We start from the raw sequence: 16863 nt of genomic DNA on the forward strand, positions 1-16863 counted from the left end.
AACCATGTCTATGCATTGGGGCTGCATTGGGCATCTGGCATTACCCTTGCATTGGGGCTGTGTTGGGCATCTGGCATTACCCTTGCATTGGGGCTGCGTTGGGCATTGGTGCTGCGTTGGGCATCTGGCATGAACCTTGTCTATGTGTTGGGCATCTGTCATGAACCGTGTCTATGCATTGGGGCTGCGTTGAGCATCTGGCATTAGCCTTGCATTGGTGCTGCGTTGGGCATCTGGCATGAACCTTGTCTATATGTTGGGCATCTGGCATGAACCGTGTCTATGCATTGGTGCTGCGTTGGGCATCTGGCATGAACCTTGTCTATATGTTGGGCATCTGGCATGAACCGTGTCTATGCATGGGGCTGCGTTGGGTATCTGGCATGAACCTTCTCTATGGATTGGGGCTGCGTTGGGCATCTGGCATGAACCATGTCTATGCATTGGGGCTGCGTTGGGCATCTGGCATTACCCTTGCATTGGGGCTGCGTTGGGCATTTGGCATGAACCTTGTCTATGCATTGGGGCTGCTTTGGGCATCTGGCATGAACCTTGTCTATGTGTTGGGCATCTGACATGAACCTTGTCTATGCATTGGGGCTGCTTTGGGCAGCTGGCATGAACCTTGTCTATGCATTGGGGATGCGTTGTGCATCTGACATGGATGGAACCTTATAAACACCTTTAAAAAAGGTGAAAGAAATGCAAAATTAAAATAATAATAATAATAGATGAATAATAACTAATACAAATAAGGATCTGCTGCCCCCGGCATGCCACAGGTCTGAACCAGGAAAAAAAGGCCCTTTAAAATATAAAATAAATGAAGATCAGTAAGGGCCCCGGGCCCCGGAGCTGTCCTCACGAATTCACAACTTCCCTGCACAGGTTTTATTAAAAGCAGCGAAAGGAGAGAGAGAAAGAAATAGGAGGCAGCCCCTCGCGAGGCGTCACAACAAGAGATCTCCTTTTTGGGAGTCCCTCGGCTACATCCTGTCTCCATATATGGGCATTTACGTCACGGCGGCATCATTGGAGACTCCTGAAATGGAGAGCTCCCCAGCAGCGGAAGATCAGAGGCAGCGCCTGCTGCATATATAAGGCGGCTGCGGAGCCGGAGAATGGTTACACACAGCGCACAGAGCCAGCCTGCAGCATCCTCATACACACAGGGAGAGAGACCAGAGGGGGGCTGCCTACCATTAGCACTTGTATAGGAGCCCTTCATCTATGCATCTGAGAAACATGGAGCCCTCCTGCCAGGACTCTTTTTATCCCAAATTTCAGAAGGATGGTGACCTGAAGGAGGAGGGGGACCCAGCACTGGGGTCACCGGGAGAGCAGCCAAGAGCAGCCTCCCAGGCCAGGGAGGACCCAGGGGTGCACATCGATGAAGGTAAGCTGATGCATAGCGTGCTGCATATTGCTGCGTTTTTTTTCCTCCTATATCTGTATATGGTGGAATAGGGGAGCTAAAAATAATCCAGATAAATTCCTTCGGTCACCGCTCTCTCTGCGATAACGCGCAGGGAATTAACACTTTAAGGCGACAAGCCTCCTGCTAAATGTGTAAATGTTTCATGGGGAGATGCATTTTTTTTGTATTGTTTTTAATCAGTGGTCTGCGATCCTTCATTCTCAGTGCAGTAGCTGCAATTCCAAACCGGACTTGCATGCACTGGCCTCCAAAAAGGATCATTTAGTTATAGATGGGTTGAGCCAGCCCCTCTGACTACTTATGTCTTGGGCATTCCAACAACAAGATCCCCTTGCAAAAATTTGCAGGGTTCCTCCACATGGGCAATGGGCTGAGTTAGCCCCTTACTGCTTATGTTTTGGGCATTTCAAAAGCGAGATCCCACAGCTATAATTTCCAATGTTCCTCTACCAGGGGGATGGGCTGTGTCAACCCCTGACTGTTTATGTCTTGGCCATTCTAACAGCAAGATCCCCCTGCCAAAATGTATAGTGTTCCTCTACCCGGTAGATGGAGCTTATTCAGCCCCTGACTTTTCATGTCTTGGGAGATCCCTCTGCTAATATTTCCAATGTCCCTCTACCTGGGAGATGGGGCAGAGTCAACCCCTGGCTGCTTATGTCTTGGGCATTCCAACAGCAAGATCCCCTTGCCGTAATTTCCAATGTTCTTCCAACATTTCTCCACCTGAGAGATGGGCTGAGTTAGTTGCTGACTGCTTATGTCTTGGGCAGTCCAACAGTGAGATCCCCCTGCTATGATTTTCAATGTTTCCCTACCTGGAAGGTGGGCTGAATCAACCCCTACCTGCTTATGCCTTGGGCATGCCAGCAGCAAGATCCCCAATTTCCAGTGTTCCTCCTCCAGTGAGTTTTGGGTGTTCTCACACACCGTTGTGTGTTTTAAGCTTCTGCTTTTGCATTCAGTAGGGATGGTGGGATCCCCTGATAAAGGAGCGCAGCAGGTGTTCAGACACGGGAACTCAATACATGAATGTCTTAATGATAGAGTCTTGTTAGGGGGGGTCAGTCTTCAAATCTCTGAGATATCAGGTTTGGATGGACTGACCCTTTAAATTATAAAGGAGGCAAAGAGAAGAGTGGGATAAGATCCTACCTGCAGTGGATTGGCAGCTCATATAGTGTCATGTTTCATACACCAGTAGGGGGTCGAGGAGGTTTTAAGGCAGCTTGGGCTTTTGTCATCGTTGGCATTGTGACACAGTGAGGGGAAAGCAGTCACATAGCTTGGGGACAATACTAGAAGGAAGGACTGTATGCACAGGGTTAACTGCATTGGAAGATGTGTTGACTTCTCCTCGAACTCTTAGAGCACTGATGTCAGATTTTGGGGAAGGGGAAGAGTACATACATTTTTATTTTGCAGTAGGTTATTCATTTGTGATGACTAAAAATGTTGGAGCTGTTAAATGTCACAAGTCTGCATGGTGGGGGAAGATGCAAAGCATCATATTCACTCAGTTCTTTTTATTTGTCCCTCAGGAGCATTTGGAAGCCCATCCAATGAAGAGAATCCTGACTACTTCTTCCTGAGCAGTCAGCCCTCCCCGCCCCTCCCTCTGAACTACTCCGGGAGTTTCTTCATCGAGACAGGACCGGAGAACTCCAATGAACAGGAGGCGCTCTTTAATCTGATGTCTGGCATCCTGGGTCTCTCGCCTTTCTCTGCACCCCACAAGGTCCATCGGCAGGAGACACTCTATACCATTCCTGAGGCCCTACAGAACCACATGGACCTTTACTCTCAGCCCAACCTCAACATTTCTGTCCAGCAAGGATACCCTAGCCAGCTGTATTCTGCCTTCAGTAGTACAGAGGACCTCCATCAGGTGCCCAGCTCCCCCAACCTGGGCAATTCCTGCACCAACCAATGTTTCTTTGAGTCTAAAAATATGCCAAGCAAGCACGAAATGGACTTATCTCCCATCTCCCCCTCCTTGGATTCATTTAATGCCCAATGGGAGCCCCAGACGTCTCAGAACTTTACTGTAACTTCTTACCCCTTGGAGGGATTTTTGCCCTCTGAAAGCTCCCCGACTGTGTTTCACCCACTTGAGTCTAAGGTGGAGAATATGATGTCTGCCTGCTGCCAGCCTCACATGAATGGTGTGATGGAGGAGTCGGTTATGTACAACACTATGGACTTCTCCTGCCAGTCAGAGGCATTCCAGACCTCCCCCTGTGACTTTGCTGAGACCAAGATTGACTTAAAATCTCAGATTCTACTTGATGCCAAGTACCAGCTGAGCCAGCAGATGCAAGGGCTGCTTAACACAGAGGAGACCCTTCAATCTTCCCCAGCTATCTCCACGGATTTTCTAGGTCTTTCGCCGACAGCTGACACCATCCCCCAACCCAGTTCTGGCAACTCCCTGACTGAGCCCAGGAGGAAGTACCGCCGAAATAAGTTTCCAGCAAAGTGCTTTCGCCCCAAACCCCACGAGAAGGCTTTTGCCTGCCCGGTGGAGAACTGTATCCGGAGCTTTGCCCGCTCGGATGAGCTCAATAGGCACTTGAGAATCCATACCGGACATAAGCCCTTCCAGTGCCGAATCTGTCTGAGGAACTTCAGCCGCAGTGACCACTTGACCACCCACATCAGGACCCACACCGGGGAGAAACCTTTCTCTTGTGACCTCTGCGGCAGGAGGTTCGCCAGGAGTGACGAAAAGAAGCGTCACGGCAAGGTGCACTTGAAGCAGAAGGCCAGGACTGAGGAGAAGCTCAAGGGCCTTGGCTTTTATTCCATGGGCTTGTCCTACCCCACCCTGTGAGGCAAACAAAGACTTGATTTGGTCTGAGCTCACCTTTCACCTTGGAGATGTTGCCTCCAACCGGTCTGTCAGCTAGTCCCAGTTCTCTTCTGGATGACCTGGCCTGATTTGTAGCTCGACGGTCACCTGCATGGCTCAGTATTCTGTTATCTTTACAGCGTGATATATACATAACTGTAAAACCCAATGTATACTTATCATCTAAGCACTGTTTTAGTAGCTGTTACTTTGGCTATATGGCCAGCCGAGTTCCGGAGCTTACTCCAGCACCACAGAGGCGGACAGCTCCCGTGTAGGCCTGTAGTCATAGCCATCTACTTATGACTGAGGCGCTGTTAATCATCTAGCACTAGCTGATCACAAACCCAACAATGATTACCAACGAAGTACTGGAGCTTACTTTGGCACCACAGACGTGGGCCGCTCCTGAGTCGACCTGTAGTCGATGCCACACGCTTGTGATTCAGGTGCTGTTGACCACCTCCGTCTAAGTATATAATGCCACTATGACTACATTGCCAACCAAGTTCTTGAGCAAGTTCAGCACCTTTGAGCCGGACAGCTCCCTCTTAAGCCTGCAGTCTAAAGCCAATGAAACGAGTACAAGGAGCAGAGGAAAGATACAGAGCCAAGTTCTCTGGTATGTACAAGGAACAATGCATGAAATGACCTTGAGCGTCATAGAAAGACTTATTTATATATATGAACTCCTCACATTGTTGTAGGAAACCTTTGTAGTTGATATGGACTTATCCCCCCCCCCAACCCCCAGACCTCTGTTGTCAGGCACTTAGTAAGCTGGTTTCCAGTCTGTGATTGATGCTGCTATTGTACAAAAACTGATTCGAACACACTCCATGATTATTCTGATTTTATTTTTTCTCTCGCTGCTGTAAGAGGACTGTGTTGAAGATTTGTACACAGATGGTTTTAGTCAGCTTACATTGAATTTTATCATTTTGTTTTGTAAGCAGGAAAAAAAATGTTCAAATGAAAACAGAAATTGTCTATTTTTTCAAAGAAATAAAGTTGGCTGTGTCCCACAAATGTTCTGGTGTCTTCTTAAATTGTACAAATGATACAATTGCGGTAATTATAATTGAAATGAATTACAGTTATAATGTACACTTTTTTTTTGCTGGTCGTTACGTCGTCCGTCTAGGGGTGTCCGTGTAAACTGGATCTTGATTCCACGTGAAAATAGATAGATACTGAAATGAGTTACCTTTATTGGACAAAAATATGTGGGCCCAGAGGCGTCCCGAGGTCGGGTGTCACCCGGGGCGTAGAAGGGGTGACAACCCACCGTGCAGAAGGGGACAGTCACCCGGCGGGATAAGGTATGCCGCCGGGTCCCCTCCTCTCTCCTGATACTGTCGGGCGTTCGGTCCATGACCGAGCGCCCGACTTTTCAGAGGGGGGTGACACCAAAATGACTGAGTCATTTTGGTGTCACCCGGGTGCGGGCCGCACCCCCCTTGTGACGCCACTGCCACCGTGACGTCTTATTGACGCCTGCCGGCAGCCATCTCGGTGATGGACGGCGGCAGAGAGAGCAGGGGACGTTCACCCGGCGGGATGCGGTATGCTGCTGGGTCCCCTTCTCTCCCCTGACACTGTCAGGCTCTCGGTCCATGACCGAGTGCCCGACTTTTCATAGGGGGTGACACCAAAATGACTGTCAGTCATTTTGGTGTCACCCCCCCAATGGTGGCACCCGGGTGCAGGCCGCACCCCCCTTGTGACGCCACTGTGTGGACCCCTTCTGAATGTCTTCAGTGAAAGGTTCTGTTAATACTACAACATACAAAGACATTTAGACAATTGTGCTTTTCCAACCTTATGGTAACAGTTTGGTGAAGACCCTTGTATGTTCCACCATGACTGTCCCCCTGTGCATAAAGCCAGCTCCATACAGACATGGTTTGAGGAGTTTGATGTGGAGGATCTACCAAAGCAGGGCCAAATGTAGAAAACAACTACCCGCCCAGCACCCGGAACTGCATGTCCCGGGCGTCGGGATATAGGAATTCCACACCCCTGCTGCCCGTCTACTCCCTGCTGCCCATCTACTCCCTGCTGCCCCAAGGCCGGGCCTTGGTTGGCCTTGTGGCAAATCCGGCCCTGAACTCAAGTGTCCTGCACAGATCCCTAATGAACACCTTTGGGATGAACCACCAAATGACAATCAGGTCTTATGACCACCATGAGTTCCTGACCTTACAAATGCTCTTTTGGCTGATGGCCATGGTTTTGGAATGGGATGTCCAAAAAGCTTATATAGCTTGTGATGGTCAGGTGTCCACAAATGTTTGTCCACATGCATATGTGTTAGTGAATTATACTTCTACCAGATTAACAATAAATGAACATCTTTGGGTTTCAATGAAAAAAACACACCTTTAAATAATAAAAATAAAAGAACAGATACTGTATACCGCTGGAGTGTCTTACTAACTGGAGAGCCAATCAGAATCTCTCCCTTAAAGGGGGACCTTTAGTCTGGTTTGGTATTTCCACAATTGTGCTATATACCGTGTTTCCCCGAAAATAAGACACTCTTATATTTTTTTTTGGCTCAAGAAAACACACACTAGGTCTTATTTTCAGGGTAGGTCTTATTTGATTTTTTTTAATGTACAACAATTCACACTTATTCATGTAGAAAAATATAGTGATCAAGGCAATCAGGGGTTCCGTACCTTTCCAAGAGCAATTTGCTAACCAATCGCTGGCCAGAATGAGCGAATCGCTGGCTTAACTGGAACAATCAATGTGTGTCCAGTGCTGGCAAAACTAAAAGGCACGAGGCTGACGGAGGCTGGGTCTGTGTGGAACGAGGAAATCAAGGCTACACGTTTCGAAGTAACTCACTTCTTTTTCAAGCCAGGGAGTGTGGAACATATCTCCAATTTAACCCCTCAAGTGTAGCGCTGTATCCTGGCATGCTGTCCTTTTAACTTTCCATATTTACGGAGTGCATTTGGTATCACTCCGGTGACAGGAACCGGCGCTATAGAGGAGGCATCGGCTTATGCGGCTCTGCTCCCTCCGGTGCCGCTCACTTCCTCTAGTGCTGGCTTCATGGCACCGCTGATTCTCTCCCGCAGCTCTTCAAGTTCCCCTCTTATGCCACCACCGGCCCTGGGAATGGTCACAACTAGGTCTTATTTTCGGGGTAGGTCTTATATTTTAGCAATTCCCCAAAATTAGTACTAGGTCTTATTTTCGGGGAAACACAGTATACAGATTTGTACATTTTCCCCTGTCAGCAGTTTGTCAGTCATAAAGACGGCCTGGCTGACAACTGCCAACCTCAAATCTCAGACACACAGAGAGCCTTGCTTACAGCTTGTGCTGTGCAGCACTACCAAGCACATATTGGCTATGTATATGGTATGATATGTACCGCATATGTCTGCTCCCATTTACATTTTATAATTACAAGCAATGCAAAGAAACAATGGGGGGTTGGAAGTACGGGGGGAGACTACCAAAGACTGATGCATGCCAATAAATGCTTCCGTTTTTATATGCTTCCTAATTATTATTACTATTATTATTATACAGGATTTATATATCGGCAACAGTTTGCACAGCGCTTTACAATATAAGGAAGACATTACAATCACAATACAATTCAAGGCAAGACGGTAAGGACAGAGCCTTTGGGGACTCCTACAGAAAGAGCAAGAGGAGGGGAGGAGTTAGATTTGTAGGTGACACTAAAGGAGCGCTTAGATAGGTTAGAAGAGAACCACGAGAGAGCCGAATCTTGCAGGCCAAGCGAGTGGAGTTTTTTGAGGAGCAGCGGGTGGTCCACAGTGTCAAAAGCAGCAGAAAGGTCTAATGGCGAGAGTAAGGAGTAGTGGCCGTTGTTTTTAGCTGTTAGATTGCCCGCCTTTTTGGGTCTGGTTCGTAGTCCTGTACGTAAATTACAGGAAGTTGTCTCCTGTTAGACGTGCAGACGAGGTGTGCCCACCTCCTCTTCCTGGTCACTGTGAGGTTTCTACTGCTGTCTGTATCCTCATTAGAAAGGTTTAATCTCACTTCCTGTCCTTGAGACCACAGGAAGTGAGGGAAATTCACTCCTGTAAGAGTGATCAGGGGGTAAAAGGTGTCTCCATTGAAGCTTTATCGCCAATCCTTGTTTCCACGACAACCCCAAATGTTCAAAATCCAATTGTCACAGGGACAGAAAGGGAGGTGAAATCTTCTGAAGAGGGGCACACACAGCAGAACAGACTTTACAGGGGGTTAACCCTTCCCTGTGCTATCCAAAAACATTTTTTGGCTGTCGTTACACTTAAAAAACGTACCTGTTCCAACTTACATACAAATTCTACAGTCCCTATCTTGTTCGTAACCCGCGACGACTGCCTGTAATAATAATAATATAAATATTCTATAAAAGTGTTCCGTAGTTGATGGTTTTCCTCTCATTGAGCCGCCGGCTGACGACCTGTAATCACCGGTACGGAAAGTCTTCTTTATCCTCTAATAACAATATTACGTATCGATCTGGTCCGATTAATAATGACAAAGCTCCTGGCGAATCGATCGGCCCGGTAGCTGCGACGTAACAATGGCGGCGCTCGGTGTGAGGTAAACAGCCGCCAGCGCTAAAGTGGTCGGGGTTACGCAATAATGACTCGAATGTTCTGCGCTCCGAAAAAAACACGCCGTGGGTTCCCTCTAATCAGGTCGGCAGATTGCGCGCCGTCGCCGAGTCCTCGTCGGCTTCTGCAAAGATGTTTTCCCGCAGTTTCAGCTACTTGAAGGTAAAACTATTAGCTGAATTGCACCACTGGGAACTTCTATTGTTTGACACGATGGAGACTCTAGTTGCAGCGGGTACAGTCGGTAAATACGAACAGCCTACGGATCTCTGCGGCATATCACGAAAGACCCGCACAGTGCTGTTTGAAGCCGCCAGGAGACACGAGGGCCCCTTTTCCCACCCAGGATGGAAGCGTGAAGCATTTTTAGCTCTCGAAACGCGTGTTGGAGTGTGTTTTGGTTTACGGTTAATGCGAAGCGGTGGAGAAACATTGGAGGATATTGACTTCCTGCGGCGCGAAGCAGCTAAAAATGCACTTTTTGTGTGTTTACCGTTCACTTCAATGTACCCACTACAAGTCAATGTGAATCCGATGGCTGGAATCTTACATACTGCACTACAGTATCAGGGGGTGACAACTAAAACCATTACAACAAATGGGAAATAGTATTCAAGACCACAACCGTCAATGTTTAAATGAAAATTAATATGCTAGTAGTCCATACTGCTGGTGTACATATGAATCTAAGCATTTCACAGTTGAATCGGCTTCCTCGGGACTAGGGGTGAGCTCAGATCTGGGCCTGGTGACATTCCAGAAGTGTCATGGCCAGGGCATTTCCTGCCCCACAGCTGAATATAAACAAAGGGTCGGGATGCTCCTTCCGTTGTCCCCCAATCAGCTGCGTGTGGGGAATATGTCATCTGTAGCTGAACATAGACAACGGGACGGGATGCTCCTTCTGTTGTCACCCAATCAGCTGTGTCTGCGGAATATGCCATCTGTAGTTGAACATAGACAAAGGGACAGGATGCTACTTCCGTTGTCCTCCAATCAGCTGCGGCCAGGGAATATGCTGTCTATAGTTGAACATTAAAAAAGGGACGGGATGCTCCTTATGTTGTCACCCAATCAGCTGCGGCCAGGAAATATATGCTTTCTGTAGCTGAACATAAACAAAAGGACAGGATGCTTCTTCCGTTGTCACCCAATCAGCTGCGGCCAGGGAATATGCTGTCTGTAGCTGAACATAAACTAAAAGGACAGGATGCTTCTTCCGTTGTCACCCAATCAGCTGCGGCCAGGGAATATGCTTTCTATAGTTGAACATAAACAAAGGGACGGGATGCTCCTTATGTTGCCACCCAATCACCTGCGGCCAGGGAATATGCTGTCTGTAGCTGAACATAAACAAAGGGACGGGATGCTCTTTCCATTCTCAGCCAATTCAGTAGTCATTGATGTGCTGTGACTTTCACTGTCACATTCAGCTGCGGCCAGGGAACATGCCTTCTTCAGCTTAACATAAACAAAGGGACGGGATGCTTGAACTGACGTCACTGACCTTATATGGCCACATGGCCATATTAGGTTACTGTCATTGACCAAATGTGACCATGTAAGGTCAATGGCATCACATAATCCTGCCCCTTTGCTTACGTGCAGCTGTAGACAGCATATTCCCTGGCCGCAGCTGATTGGTTTATCAGTGGAAGAAGCTTTCTTTCTGCATTCAGAGGAGTTCAGGTTTGGCCCGGGTGACACGTCATTCAACTTTAGAGGATCTTATTTCTCATTTAGGGTCCACAAATGTTACTCACCCTGTCTGCCGACTCCAATAGCATTTAAGTTTTAAAAACATTTGCACATACGTACTTTCTTTTCCTAAGGTGCACTAAATGAAAAGCAGGTGGTGTAAAGCAAGCCTGAAAGTGACAGCACATCCACGGCCGCTGATTACACAAAAATAATGGAGGGTTATAACCCCTGTCAGCTTTTATTTGCCATTGGTGTCCCATTGGGTGGATTTTCACTTCCTGTCTGATAACCACAACAGGAAGTGAGATGAAATCCCTCCAAAGAGAGAAAAATCCTTGGTGGTCAGCAGGGTCATCAGATTGTGTGATGGCTGAACTAATTGCTTGATTAGCTTCAACTAATGCAGAGTGGAGAGGTGACATTAGGGATCTAATAGACCCCTGATGTCTTCATAAAGAGAGCCTGTCACTTCCACTGAGCTATCACATAGGGGCTTGTGAAATACAGTAAAATAAAATGTAAAGCCCCCCCCTGATGCTGCTCATAAAAATGCAAGCAGACCTTCCTGTAATAAAGATCAGCCACTGCTGCTCTCTCCCTTGTACAGGGTGACTGGTCTTGTCTCCGCCCCCTACTGTAATAAAAACCGTTCACTGCTGCTTTCTCCTTATGCAGGGTGACTGGACTTGACTCCGCCCCCTCCTGTAATAAAGATCGCTCACTGCTGCTCTCTGTCCTTTTGCAGGGTGACTGGTCTTGTCGCCGCCCACTCCTGTAACAAAGACCGCTCACTGCCGCTCTCTTTCCTTGTACGGGGTGACTCGTCTTGTCGCCGCCCCCTCCTGTAATAAAGACCGCTCACTGCCGCTCTCTCCTTTTGCAGGGTGACTGGTCTTGTCGCCGCCCCCTCCTGTAATAAAGACCGCTCACTGCTGCTCTCTTTCCTTGTACAGGGTGACTGGTCTTGTCTCCGCCCCCTCCTCTATTAAAGACCGCTCACTGCTGCTCTCTTTCCTTGTACAGGGTGACTGGTCTTGTCTCCGCCCCCTAATGTAATAATGACCGGTCACTGCTGCTCTCTCTCCTTGTGCAGGGTGACTGGTCTTGTCTTTGCCCCTCCTGTAGTTTCCTTAGTGGGTTTGGGCCCAGCTGGGTCCCTCCCACAGCTCTGCTCTCTGCATAGGATATGTATAGGGCAGTGATGACATCACTGATACTATTACAAATTGATGTCTGGGTTTGTGAAGGCATCTGGTGCACACAAAGTCAATTTATATCATTTGTGGCTCGATTGATATGAAGTTTTTGTGTCCGGAGTTCAGCTTTAAGTTTGATTTCACAGATGAGATTATAATGTGTCTAAAATGAGAATAAAGTTATGTTTTGTAGTTATTTTACATGTAAATAATGCTCCTTGGAATTCTTCTTCAGTATCAATCCATCGCCATGAGTGTGAGTGTGAAATATCTCCAATATACGATGTTTCCAGCGCTCCGCATAGCAACCGCACAATTCTCAAGCAACTAATTGTTGTTTGGCTTATTCCTGCTTATCGCTGATGTCAGTCACATTGTATTCAGCAGCTTCAATGCGAGCTGCTTCTCCACCCGCCTCAAGAGAGAGAGAGAGAGAGAGAGAGAGAGAGAGAGAGTGGGGAAGGGATGGAGGAGAGTGAAAATGTTGCTATAGAAAGAAAAGATGCGACAGAGAGGGATGGAAAGAGGAGGTATGGGGAGAGAGAGAGAGAGATACAAAGAGAATAGAAGAGCTAGAGAGGGAGAGCAGGTACCGAGAGGAGAAGAAATAGGGTGGGAGAGAGAAGGTATGGAGAGTGAAGAGGTATTTAGAGAGAGAGAAATGAAAAGATAGGGATGGAGAGAGTGAGGAGAAGAGATAGGGAAGGAGAGAGAGAATGTAAAGAGTTAGGGAGGGATTAAAGAGGTATATATATAGAGAGATAGGGAAGGAGAGATGAGGTATTGAGAATGTAGAAGAGATAGGGATGGAGAGAGGAGGTATGGAGAGAGAGAGAGGGAGGAGAAGAGATAGGGATGGAGAGAGGAGGTATGGAGAGAGTAGAAGAGATATGGAAGGAGAGAGGAGGTATGAAGAGAGTAGAAGAGATAGGGATGGAGAGAGGAGGTATGGAAAGAGAGAGAGAGGAGAAGAGATAGGGATGGAGAGAGGAGGCAGAAATAGAGTAGAAGAGACAGAGCAGGAGAGAGAAGGTATGGAGAGAGTAGAAGAGATAGGGATGGAGAGAGGAGGTATGGAAAGAGAGAGGGAGGAGAAGAGATAGGGATGGAGAGAGGAGGTATGAAGAGAGTAGAAGAGATAGGGATGGAGAGAGGAGGTATGGAAAGAGAGAGAGAGAGGAGAAGAGATAGGGATGGGTAGAGGAGGTATGGAGAGAGTAGAAGAGACAAAACAGGAGAGAGGAGGTATGAAGAGAGTAGAAGAGACAGGGATGGAGAGAGGAGGTATGGAAAGAGAGAGAGAGAGGAGAAGAGATAGGGATGGGTAGAGGAGGTATGGAGAGAGTAGAAGAGACAGAGCAGGAGAGAGGAGGTATGGAGAGAGTAGACGAGATAGGGATGAAGAGAGGAGGTATGGAAAGAGAGAGAGAGGAGAAGAGATAGGGATGGAGAGAGGAGGTATGGAGAGAGTAGAAGAGACAGAGCAGGAGAGAGGAGGTATGGAGAGAGTAGAAGAGATAGGGATGGAGAGAGGAGGTATGGAAAGAGAGAGGGAGGAGAAGAGATAGGGATGGAGAGAGGAGGTATGGAGAGAGTAGAAGAGATAGGGATGGAGAGAGGAGGTATGGAGAGTCTTGAAGAAATAGGAATGGAGAGAAGAGGTAACAAGAGAGTAGAAGAAATAGGGAAGGAGAGAGGAGGTATGGAAAGAGAGAGAGGAGAAGAAATAGGGATGGAGAGAAGAGGTATGGAGAGAGAGAGAGAAAAGAGACGGAGAGGGGACCGAGCATAATGTTCTCAGCAGAAGTCAAACTGGGTTCATCATAGCACGGGGCACATATCACAGAGAGAGCAGTAGAAAGGGAGCGAGTGAGCTTCAGAGAAATAGAGAGGTAGGGAAAGAGCACTTTGGAGAAATAGAGAGCTGAAGAGAGAGCTCTGGAGAGATGAAAGCAGGGAGAGAGACACCATTAATAATCATATTTTCATGTACTGGGTGTGTCACTGGCGGCCAGCCCCCCTGGCGATCACCAAGTGGCAATCACAGAGGTGCTTCAGCAGTAAGAAGATAGACACTTCAATGGGAACGACGTAAATGAGAGTTCTCTTTATATAATCTGTTCGGCTTCAACAAAAGTCTAAGTATTGTGTCATTTATTTCTGCAAGCCACACGTGGAATCTATTGAATAACTTTTCACAGCCCAGCGCACAGAGATTCCGATTCTCTGCATGCGTCAAACTTAGGAGCTGATGCATAAGGGGTGCAGGAAAATAATATGTACAGTTTGTTTACCATCCATGGCCTCATGGGACGTGTGTAGGGGTTCACACCATGAGCGTCACATCGCAGGCAAGCTTCACTACTGCTGGTACGCCAAAACAATTTGGAAAAATATGCATTTCTTCCAAAAAGAAAAAAACGGAAAACAAGACAAAAAGTCAAGATGCAAATACAGATTATTACTTCACATACTCAGCGCTGAAATCAAAGTAAATCCTATGGTAAAGGTTTGAGGTTGAAGAGTGGGGAAGGGATAGAAGGCCTGTCATGTTTTTATTGCTGGCTGGGACACTGAACAGATTCAATCTTTCTTGCCCTTCTAATAACAAAAAGCAGATGCTGACACACAACACCTCCTCGGTTGCTGCTTTCTTAAGGATACAACTGGGATACAAAGTAACAAACACTTACGAATTTCAGTCTACAAACTGGTTAAAGTACCCTGGTTATCCATGTCCGCTGTCTGCCCTGCCCACTGGCTGGTATTCTGGTTATCAGTGTCCGCTGCCTGCCCTGACCTCTAGCTTGTATTCTGGTTATCAGTGTCCGCTGCCTGCCCTGACCTCTAGCTTGTATTCTGGTTATTATAATTATACAGGATTTATATAGCGCCAACAGTTTGCGCAGCAGTTATCAGTGTCTGCTGCCTGCCTTGAACGCTGGCTTGTATTATGGTTATCCAATGTAGCTGTGTGGCTCAGCCACTAATCAACCAATGGGGCCATTGGTTGACTGCTGTCTAGGCCACACAGTGACATTGGTTGCTAAGATGCTGGTGGCCCTACAGCATCATTGTTTGTTATGGTGCACCTGCCAATCATACTGGCCGCTAGCATAATTGGTGCACAACAGCTACATTGGTTGCTAGGACACACGGAGGTTCCGTGAGGGGGAAAATTGGCCAAATTATTTCCTAACAGTGAACAGCTTGGGTTCAAACTGAGCCCATGGTAAACCCAAACCCAATGTTCATCCCTATACGTGGGGTAATGGCAGCATGTAGTGTAATTGGATGAGGAGCACTCAGCGAGGACTGGGGGCACTTGCCCTGGGTTCACCATGAGTGCGCCATAACAACCTACGACTCAATGGTGCCACCAGCATCTTAGCAACTTCCAAGTGAATGCCCAAGCAAATGGTCCCCAGGCCAGTTCTCTCATCACTACCCTCATATTATCATCCATTCAGGGCTGGATTTACTCTGTCTGCTGCCCCAAGGCCCGGGTTCCTCAATTGCCCGAAGCAGGGCTAAATGTAGAAAAAAACTACTCGCCCGGCGACTGTGCTGCCCCTCTACTCCCTGCTGCCTCATGGCCGGGCCTCGGTGGCCTTGTGGGAAATCCGGAACTGCATCCATTCTCACACTTCCACTGCAGTTTATAATTATTACCAGCTCTCAGCGTTTACCGTCACCTCACATTTTTGTTGTTCAATTAATAGATTCATTCCATATGATGAACAAAGGAGGTGATACAATCGAAGCACAAAACGCTTTCGGAACATTATGGAGGTTTTTCTATTTCTGATTTGATGTATTTCTAAGAATGGATGAGACATTTTATTTTCATTTCCAGTCATGTCATCACATTTATTTAAAAGCCGCTTCATTCTCTTTTTGCAGTAAAATATCTAATATTGTAAACGGACACAAGGAAGACGTTTTATCTCATACCAGTGGAAGGGTCTTCTGGGTATCAGATCATTTCTATGCAGCTATAAGTGGACTGAGCGTCCGACATATTGCTCATGTTAAAGAGTAAGGTCGGGTTTGGTTCAACCATGCGTTCGATCCGAACCCAAGCTGTCCACATTTCCGAGAATTTGGCCAGTTTGCATGCCAGCTGAAACTTCCTCCGCACAACGTCATTGGTTGACTGGTGGTTGAGCCGCACAACATCATTGGTTGATTGGTGAGTGAGCCGCAAAATGTCATTGGTTGACTGGTGGCTGAGCCGGACAACATTATTGGTTGACTGGTGGCTGAGCCGCACAATATCATTGGTTTACAGGTGGATGAGCCGCACAATATCATTGGTAGACTGGTGGATGAGCTGCACAACCTCATTAGTTGATTGGTGGCTGAGCCGCACAATATAATTTGTTGACTGATGGCTGAGCCGCACAATATCATTTGTTGACTGGTGGCTGAGCCGCACAATATCATTTGTTGACTGGTGGCTGAGCCGCACAACATCATTTGTTGACTGGTGGCTGAGCCACACAACATCATTGGTTTACAGGTGGATGAGCCGCACAACATCATTGGTTTACAGGTGGATGAGCCGCACAATATCATTGGTAGACTGGTGGATGAGCTGCACAATATCATTGGTTGATTGGTAATTGAGCTGCACAGCATCATTGGTAGACTGGTGGATGAGCTGCACAACCTCATTAGTTGATTGGTGGCTGAGCCGCACAATATAATGTGTTGACTGGTGGCTGAGCCGCACAATATCATTTGTTGACTGGTGGCTGAGCCGCACAACATCATTGGTTGACTGGTGGCTGAGCCATACAACGTCATTGGCCGACTGATGGCTGAGCTGCAGAACATCATTAGTTGACTGGTGGATGAACTGCATGACATCATTGGTTGACTGGTGGATAAGCTGCACAATATTTTTGGGGGATTGGTGGATAAGCCGCAAAACCTTATTGGTTGACTGGTGGCTGACCTGCACAACATTATTGGTTGATTGGTGGCTGAGCTGCACAACATTATTGGCCGACTGGTGGATGAGCCACATAACATCATTGGTTGCCAGGACACAGATGGACCAGGGTTCATTCT

At 47.4% G+C, this 16863-nt stretch overlaps 1 protein-coding gene across 1 annotated transcript; it reads left to right on the plus strand.

Annotated features, from left to right (window-relative positions):
- The first annotated feature begins 1118 nt into the window (after positions 1–1118).
- Positions 1119–4560, plus strand: EGR4 (early growth response 4). The gene is made up of 2 exons (XM_018559462.1): positions 1119–1396; positions 2980–4560. Exons 1-2 carry the CDS (start codon positions 1231–1233, stop codon positions 4269–4271), a joined length of 1458 nt encoding a protein of 485 aa, XP_018414964.1. The 5' UTR covers positions 1119–1230; the 3' UTR covers positions 4272–4560.
- Positions 4561–16863: the final 12303 nt, after the last annotated feature.

The sequence above is a fragment of the Nanorana parkeri genome, unplaced genomic scaffold, assembly GCF_000935625.1.
Source record: "Nanorana parkeri isolate BGI_ZX_2015 unplaced genomic scaffold, ASM93562v1 scaffold397, whole genome shotgun sequence".
Classification (NCBI taxonomy): domain Eukaryota; kingdom Metazoa; phylum Chordata; class Amphibia; order Anura; family Dicroglossidae; genus Nanorana; species Nanorana parkeri.